General features: G+C 39.5%; 1 protein-coding gene across 10 annotated transcripts in view; it reads right to left on the bottom strand.

The window, feature by feature from the left end:
- Positions 1 to 6,940: 6,940 nt before the first annotated feature.
- Positions 6,941 to 9,442, bottom strand: part of ARHGEF3 (Rho guanine nucleotide exchange factor 3) — a 285,003-nt gene continuing 282,501 nt past the window's right edge. For all 10 annotated transcript variants that reach the window (XM_070574880.1, XM_070574881.1, XM_070574885.1 and 7 more), the window contains one exon: positions 6,941 to 9,161. In XM_070574880.1, coding sequence (XP_070430981.1) covers positions 8,809 to 9,161 — 353 coding nt within the window. In that variant the 3' untranslated portion in view covers positions 6,941 to 8,808. The remainder of the gene's footprint in view (positions 9,162 to 9,442) is intronic.

Here is a 9,442-nt window from a genome sequence, read left to right as displayed (position 1 = left end):
CAGGACATTGACATTGATAATATCTGCCAATCTTACTCAGCTTCCCCCAGTTTTATTTGCACTCATTTGGGTATGTGAGATATCAGTGTTGGATACTTTTTTTTTTTTTTTCAGTCTTAACAGGTTCCTGGGACTTTCTGTTCATTTCTTTCTTTTTAGTTTTTTCTCTCTGTGGTTCAGATAAATTCTATTGATCTGTCCTCAACTTCTCTGATTCTGTTGTCTATCAACCCCACTTGACTACTAAGCCCATTCAAAGAGGGTTTTTTTCCAATTTCTCCAACGGCATTTTTAAGTTCTATAATTTCCATTTGATAACTGTTTTATGTAAGTTCTATATCTTTGCTGGGACTTTCTATTTTTTAAATTTGTTTCAAGAGAATTTATAATTGATTTTTTTGGGTTTTGGTGAGGAAAACTGGCCCTGAGCTAACATCTGTTGCCAATCTTCCTCTTTTTTTTTCCCTTCTCCCTAAAGCTCCAGTACATAGTTGTATATCCTAGTTGTAGGTCATTCTAGCTCTTCCATGTGGAATGCTGCCACAGCATGGCTTGATGAGCAGTGTGTAGGTCCATGCCCAGGACCAGAACTGGTGAACCCTGGGTTGCCAAAACAGAGCACACAAAGTTAACCACTCAGCCACAGGCCAGCCCCTGTAATTGACTTTTGAAGAATTTTTATGATGGCTGTTTTAAAATCCTGGTCAGATAATGCTAGTATTTGACATATCTTGGTGTTGGCATCAATAGATTGTCTTTTCTCATTCAAGTTGTAATTTTCCTGGTTTTTGGTATGATAGGTGATTTTTTGTTGTATCCTGGGCATTTTTCTATTATATTAGGTGACTGGGTCCTATTTAAATATTTTATTTCAGCAGGCAGTCACCCTGTTTAGGTTTAGCATGCAGGTCCTGGCCCAATTTTTGTGGACTGTGATTCCAAAGGCAGTTTAATTTTCAGAGTGCTGAAATTTCTGGTGCTGATGGGGCTTCCACTGGTTCTTGCTGGTGCTCCCTGAGGGAGTGGAGGATGTTTCCCATGCTGAACCACTGGGTGTCTCTAAGCTGGAGAGGTGAGTCTCATGCTCACGAGGACAAAGACGCTTCCTGGGCTGGGCCACTTGTTGTGGCATGGTCCCTCTTGCTAGTACCATCTGGTTACTCTAGTATCTTTTGCTGGAGGAAAGGAGTCTCAGGACTGGTGGGGAAGGAGAATAGCTCCCTGGCACTTCTTGTTAGCAGGGCTCCCAATTGATCCTCATTGCAGGTGGTACTGAGTTCATCTGGTGTTGTCAGAGAGGCTTCTATTTGATTCCAGGGAGGAATGAGCCTACCTGGACTGCCTTCTCTAGCTCGGTCAGGAAATGCTGGGCATGGGTCACCTTCTTCTGTTAGGTAGGCAGAAAATTAAAAAGACTAACCATGGCCAACAGCATATGAAAAGATGCTAAACATCACTAATCATTAGAGAAATGCAAATGAAAACCATCATGATATTACTTTACACCCATTAGGATTCCTATTTAAAAAAAAATGGGGCCGGCCTGGTGGCACAGTGGTTAAGTGCACATGTTCTGCTTAGGCAGCCCGGGGTTCACCAGTTGGAATCCCGGGTGTGGACATGGCACCCTTGGTGTAGTTTTATTCTGTTTCTTGTGTTTGGGGTTCATTGAGCTTCTTGTACCTGTAGATTTATACCTTTCATCAAGTTTGGAAAAATTTTTGCAATTATTTCTTCAAATACTTTTTCCATCTCCTCCCCCTTCCTCCAATTCCTTCAGAAACTCCAATTACATGCATATTAGGGTGCTTAAAGTTGTCCCATGGCTCACTGGTGTTCTTTTCACTTTAAAATTCTCTCTGTGTTTAATTTTGATTAGTTTATATTGCTATGTCTTGTTCACTAATCTTTTCTTCTGCAATGTCTAATATGCTGTTAATCCCATCCAGTGTATTTTTCACATCTCATACATTGTAGTTTTCATTTCTGGAAGTTAGATTTGGATCTTTTCCCCCCATATCTTTCATTTCTTGACTTCACATTAAAAATATGAAACTGCTTAATATTAAAAATATGAAACATAGTTATAATGACTGTTTTAACACCTTTGCTAATTCTAGCATCTGTGTCAGATCCAAGTTGGTTTCAATAGTTTTTAAAATATTTTTCTCCTCACTATGGGTTGTATTTTCCTGTTTCTTTGCATGTCTTGTAGTCTGTAATTTGAAGATAGGCACTGTGAATTTTACCCTGTTATGTGCTGGATATTTTTCTAGTCCTACAAATATTCTTGAGCTTTGTTCCAGGGATGCAGTTAAGTTACTTGGAAATAGTTTGATCCTTTTTGGTCTTTCTTTTAATGAGGTGGAACCAAAGTAGTGTTTACTCTAGGACTAACTATTCCCCAATACTGAAACTGGATACTTCTGAGTACTTTACCCAATTATGATAATCTTCTAGTCTGGTTTGTGGGAACAGGCACTATTCCCAGCCCTGTGTGAGTTCCCTCTTATCCTTTTGGATGGTTTCCCCTTTGGGTATTTTCTTCACATACACGCACTGATCAGCACTCAGCTGAGTAATTGAGGGAGTCCTCTGCAGATCCCCGAAGTTTTCTCTCCATGCAGTGCTGTCCTCTCTGTTTTGTAAACTACAGATGCCTTGGCCCCCTTGAACTCTCAGCAACAGCTCTTCCACTTAGGGAGTTCACTGGACTCAAGTCTGAGTTTCCCCTCCCTGCACTTCTGTCTGAAAACCCTCTCAAGGCCATAAGCTGGAGCAATCATAGGGCTCACCTCATGTTTCCCTTCTCTTGGGGTCACTGTCCTTCATTGCCTGATGTCCAGTGTCTTCAAAATCATAGTTTCACAAATGTTGTTTCTTTTTTTTTTGGTTGTTTCAAGTAGGAGGGTAAATATAGTTCCTGTTAATCCATCATGGCTAGAACTCATTATTTTAAAAGAGATTTAAATAATAAGAAAAGTCTTTCCTATTTTTCCTCATAGTTGCATTTTTAGTGCTCTTTTTTCTGTTGTGTGGATCCATATTTCCATCTGGTGTCATTTTTATCTGTCAAAACAAGGTCCTTTAACATTTTTTGTAGTGTTGGTCTGCTGTTGCTCAACTCTCAGCTTTTGTATGTCTGAAAAAGTCTTTATTTTGCCTTTCTTTTTGAAAGGTATTTTCATGTTTCTTCTCAGAAAATAATCCATCACAAGAACAAGAAATGGAAACACAAAATACATCTTTGATAGTTCCGAAAGATCTTTGTATACTTGAACCAAAACATATGAAAATAGAAAGCAGATGGTGGAATGATAACAGTGACGATGACGATGATGAAGATAGCATATATATATAATGTTTATTACCTCAGGCACCAGTATCTATCAGGGGCTCATCAGGCTCAGCAGCATATTCAAATTAGGCTAATTCAAGAAGGGTTTGATTAAGGGACTTTATACAAAGTTGTGGGCAGGATGTAGGGAGAATACAACATCCTGGGGCTACTGACAGAAGGGCTGTTATCCTAGGCTGGAAGAGTTAGTGGAACTCAGAGAGGACTCCTTGAGAGGAGCTATGACTTCAAGATATGCAGCCAGCCCAAGGCAATTCTAGGAGACAGCTGGGGGGATAAAGACTCCAACCTCACCCTTTTCCCTCTCTCTGACCTCATATGAGGACTCCTCTTTGGCCAAACTAAACCAGAAGCTGCAGGAACGAGAGCCCATTGATGAAGTACATGCAGATCACACAGGCACATAAAAGGATGGATCAGGGTAGAGAGTTGATGCCGAGAGGTAAATGAAGATACAGCACCTTTAGACATAGCTCCTTTACTGCTCCCAACAATCCCATAAATTACTATTATTATCCCCAGATAGACGAGCAATGCAAGAAGAAAAATTCAACAAAACTATGATATCCTGAGTTTAGAGAAGATAGTGCCTTCACTAATTAAGAACAGAGATGCTCTAAGAATAGGAGCAATGATAGAAAAAGGGAAAACTTCTAGCAATCAAAATTGATAGACAACCCTCTCCTCAAATTAATAGAAGCTCAGAGGATAAGGGTGAGGAAATCTCCCTGAGTGAGAACAAAATATACAGACATAAAAAATAGAAATAAAGAGAGAATATTATTTGAAAATCAATCTAGCAGATAAGAGACCAAACACAGGAGATTCAACATCTCTCTTTCTGAAATTCCTGAAAAAGAAAACAGAAAATTGTGGGAAGGAAAATATCAAAGAAAAAAATTCAAGAAAATATTCCAGATTCCCTGGATTGAGAAGCCCCTCCACCCTAGGTATGCAGCACAACGAACGAAAAAGACCCAGGCCATATTTTTGAGAAATCTCATAACTACGTGTGAAAATTTAAAAGTCATTATTAAATAACAATGAAAATCATTAGCTCTTAGTTTTCAAAGTGATTTCACATACTCTATCTCACTTTTTAAATGGCCTGAGGAATTACCGCGTCCCCGTTTCACAGACATGCTATGAATAGATTTACTGAATAGATCACCTAGGATGACATTTTTCAAACCTTCACAGATAACACAGTTAACATTTAGATGTGTTTGTGTGTGAATGTTGTATCTGTGTAAGTGGACAAGTTATTTCGAACGCTTGTCCAGTTTCCTGCGCTAGATGATCAGCTCTCAAAGGTGCAGAGCATGGCTTCTAATTCCTCGCTATTCCCCCAGGTCAACTGAACTGCTTCATCTGGGCAGATCGATGTAGCTGACTGAAGGGCCAACCAAGCCTGGGGGAAGCAATGTGATGCAACGAGTAGTCCTCTAGGTGCACTGAATACAGTTGCCTTTTCTCATTGTGTGTTCATGTGGGCACGGTTTTAAATCTTCATGGTCTTTGTATTCCTTCTAGTGGGTTTGGGCTTGAGTCATCCTCTTCAAATTCCCTTCCAATACTGTAAGTCTAGAATCCTGTCGATAAACAAGATAGTATGAATTAAATGAATCAACTGCATCAATGACAGGGGGTGTTCAGTGGCTTTTTCCACAATGCCAAGGGGAGTCAGGTGGAGGACACTGCCTAAGTGAAATTCTGTGGTCAGATGTCCTCTTTATCAATCTTCCAAAGAGTCCTCAGGCTTTTGGAGAAATAGTAAACGGTAGACAGATAGAATGTAAATGGAAAGTTGAATGCTTGTTCACCAAGATTGTGGGTTGCAGTTTCCTGTAACTACAAAGACTCTGTTAAAACAGGACAGTTGTTATGAAGATTTTGGCATTCTTAGCTGCTGGAAACTGTGCTAGGAATGGAAATGAAAGCAGTCAGTGATGGTGACCACAACCCAGAAGCTGAAGCCACACTCTAATTTTGCACAGAATTGCTAGTTCTGACCGTTTTCTTTGCTTATGACTTTTCATTTAGACCATGAAGATTACATTTAGTTGTGTGTCAAATAAAATCTTGAAAATAGACTGAGGAAAACCATTTAGCTCTCAGTCATTTGTACTAATCCACAAAATGTCAGTACAGTAGTCCCTCCTTATCCACAGGGGATACATTCCAAGATCCCCAGTGGATGCCTGAAACTACGGATAGTACCGTACCCTAGATACACTATGTTTTTTTCCTATGCATACATATCTATGATAAAGCTTAATTTATAAATTAGGCACAGTAAGAGATTAACAACAATAACTGATAATAAAATAGAACAATTGTAACAATATAATGTAATAAAAGTTACTGTAGGTCTTAGCAACCTCAGCATACGATTTTTTTTTTTTCCTTTTTAAGTCAAGAACTTTCACCTTTTCACCTAAAAGAAGCACTTTACTGCTTCTCTTTGGAATATCCAAATCGCCCGCATCACTCCTCTTGCACTTTGGGGCCATTATCAAGTAAAATAAGAGTTACTTGAACACAAGCACTGCGATACTGTGACAGTCGGTTTGATAACCAAGATGGCTACTAAGTGATTAATGGATGGGTAGCATATACAGTGTGGATATACTGGACAAAGAGATGATCCACATCCCAGCCAGGACAGAGTGGGAAGGTGGGATCATGCTACTTAGAACAGCATACACACTTATAAATTATTTCTGGAAGTTTCCATTTAATTTTTTGCTACTGCAGTTGATTGTGGGTAACTGAAACCGAGGAAAGTAAAACTTCAGGTAAGGGGAGACTACTGTACAAACATTTCCTAACACACTAACAGAGATATGCTCTCTACTATCTAAGTCAATACAATCATGGGAGTGAAAAGTGGCACTGAAGAAGGATAAGGAAGATGAAAAGGATGGAGGAGGAAGAAGATGAGGAGAACAAGGAAAAGTGAGTTTTCATCTGGGGAAAAAACTTGGACTTACATTTATTTATGTAAATATCTTGACTAATCTTGGAATTAACTATGCTAAAGAAAATAGTGAGAGCTTATAAAGCTAAGACTAACTAACAGCCTTATTGGGACAATATGCTACTGAGAATTGGCTACCAATAGCTTAAAACTGTTTAGCCTTTTTATCTAAAAACCACCCTTTAGGGGTGTAAAACTAACCATTTTAATTAAAGAAAAATTGGACTGAAATCCTAGGAAGAATTTCAAAGTGAAATCTGTCTTTAATTATTTAGCCTCAAGCTCATCGACAGTCACCTAAACTAGCAGTGAGATTCAACACTTCTTTTCTCTAACAATTAAGACTTATCACTTGACACATAGTGTGTATTCAAGATACAGTTGTTGAAAATGAATAAGCAAGTGAGTAGAGAGCGCTCAACAGACCGTAGAAATATGAGTGCTGGTAAAGCTTTGAAAGATCAAATCAAAGCATTCATTTCAATCTGCACCCTTTTTTAAAGTTTATAGTTGGCTACAACAAAGAAAAATTTCAGAAAGAACCTCCCAGGAAGATAGTTGAAATTTGACATTTGTACGGCAAATACTGTACACAAAGAAGATGACATTTTAATGTAATTTATTTGAAATGCTTCCAGAAAAGTTTAAGGCCATTATACAAAAACATTCATTTCATCAAAACATTCATTGCCTTTCTTCCCATAGGCCAACATTTGTCAGACCTCTTTTCTCAACACACTGGCCAAAGTGGCCAATGGCTTCTGAAAAGAATGCTTCATTCTTTTCTCCACTATCAAACAACTTTTCTCAGCTTTTCTCTGCTTCTATCGGCAGCAGGTTCATTCACTCCCTAAATCAGCAACAACTTGAGAAACTAAGCAGTTTTAAATAAACTTGTAATAGAAAAAAAATTCACCATGTTTAAAATCTATAAATACAGAAATATGTTTTACAGGGTAAAATTGACCACAATATTTTTTTGCTTTTGAAAAATAAGTAATATACCTTGGTTTTATATTGATAAATCTTGTCACACAGCTTCTTTGAATGTACATGATAGATGTACATAATAAAATGACAACACAGTATTTACTGCTTTCGTTCCCGTAAACTTGAAAGACACAGAAGATTTCAAACAAAATTTGTTGGCAATAATTTAGAATCATTACTACTAGTGCTGGTGTGGGTATAATTTTGCACAGGTCATCCTTAATGTTTACACTTGCAGGGAGCTTTTCTGTGTATTCAGTTAACATTTTTTAAGGTCTGTGACCCACCCCGCACTGTAAATCAAGGCTGGACAAAGAGGTTACTAGTTTGGCTAACTGATCCTAATTAATCACAGAGTTAATTAAATTGGCCTCTGGAGAATGTAATTATGATTCTGACCATAGCACAGAGCCAGAGACAGCGAACTGATGACCCAAAAGCAGATCAGGAAAACCCAAGCTCTGGCCTTTCCCAGAAGGGCACCGGATCTTGCTTTTTCTTTTAATGTTTCCCACATAAGGTCACGATGAAGCACTTCCAAATTCTTCTTCTCACCTGTTTCTGTAAACAGTCACTGCCTCTGTCGCCATCCCTCTTCCTCATCTCTTTATTCATGCTCTAAAGTATGAGCAAGCCTGGGCAGATGAAACCAAATGAAGATGGCCTTCTGGTTATCCTGCCAGGTTTTCCAGGCCCTTGGAGTTCTATTCTGATGTTTTAGGCTAGAAATGGCTCTCTAAGGCAAGCCAGCAACCATGACCAAGACCCTCTGGTGCCATGCGCATTTCAGTTCAAGATTCAGAGCTCACAGCTGCTTTTGTGCTGGTCCTTTTAAGGTCAGACTCTATTTCATGTCCTAATAGATTATTGCATCAAATTTGCACTGTATGACATTGCAAAGTCAAGAAAGGACTTCTTCTTTTGCAAAATTAAGCCTCCACAATCCCCAGGGATGTTTTCATGCTTTCTGGCTGGATAACATTGAACCAAGTTCACTGCAAGGACTGATCTTTCCTGATTTCCTTTCAAATTCCATCAGGATACATGAGTGACTTCCTCAGGCCCTGTTTGCAAGGCCTCCCCACATTCCACGTCTTCAGCTACCAGGTCAAAGAGCTGGAAAAGCACTTGAGAAACACAGAGGGACTCTTGAAGCAATCTACATGTAACAGTAGTTTAGAGATTCTTTTTCTTTCTATTTTTTAAAATCCAGCAGGACAACTGAAAGTAACTTGTTCAAGTACCTCTCCATCTATCCAGACACTTGTGAAATACAATACAGGATAACGGTAGCCACAGATTCCAGCTTACACAGGCAGATTGGCAGTTACAGTACTAGGGACGAAGGTACAGATACAACAGACTGGGTCAACATGGTCACAAAAATATTAAAAAGTGCTTCTCCAAACCGTTCCATGGGTGGAATGCAAATACTGTACAGGTAAGACACAGGGCTAATTCCAGGAAGTACATACTTCTGTCAGACATTGCTTTCAACGTGCCTGCTGTTCCCACAAGAAGAGTCTGTCTGTTCCATGCGCTCACAGTCGAGGCTGACCTCACTCGTGTCCATACTACAGTCTGACTCACTGTCCGATTGGTCCATCTGCTCAAGTTTTGTTTCTCCCTCTGGCTCCCTGCTCCCAGTGGTGGCATTTAAGAAAGGTTCCTCGGAGTCAAGCACCCCAGCCTGTCCGGCAGCACACAGAACTGTTTCTTTGGCTTGACGAATACAGTTGAGCCACTGCTGTTTGTTGAAGGTGTCATTGGCTTGTAGTGAGTGAGTCTGACTTTGGGATCCATTTTTGAAACTTACTCTGAAGAAATTTTTAACTAGAAATGAAAAACAGATGAAAAAAACATCAATGGACAGATATTTCCCCAGGCCGAAGATAACACGTGTATGTGACACTAACCCCTGGTACCCATGGCAGACATCATTAATTGATTATAAAATGTGCCCACTGATCTGGGACACGGTTCAGTTCTCCCCTGCAGCCACCATCGATCAACAGGAATTGACGCAGGTCTAGCTCTCAGTTGCCCTCAGTTACCCTCAGAAGCTAGCACACGGATATCAGCTCAGAACAACTAAATCTTGTGTTTCGGGGGTC

This window comes from Equus przewalskii, chromosome 15 (genome assembly GCF_037783145.1).
Source record: "Equus przewalskii isolate Varuska chromosome 15, EquPr2, whole genome shotgun sequence".
Taxonomy (NCBI): Eukaryota; Metazoa; Chordata; class Mammalia; order Perissodactyla; family Equidae; genus Equus; species Equus przewalskii.
The sequence above is the reverse complement of the archived record's forward strand: the minus strand, read 5'-3'. Positions and strand labels throughout refer to the sequence as shown.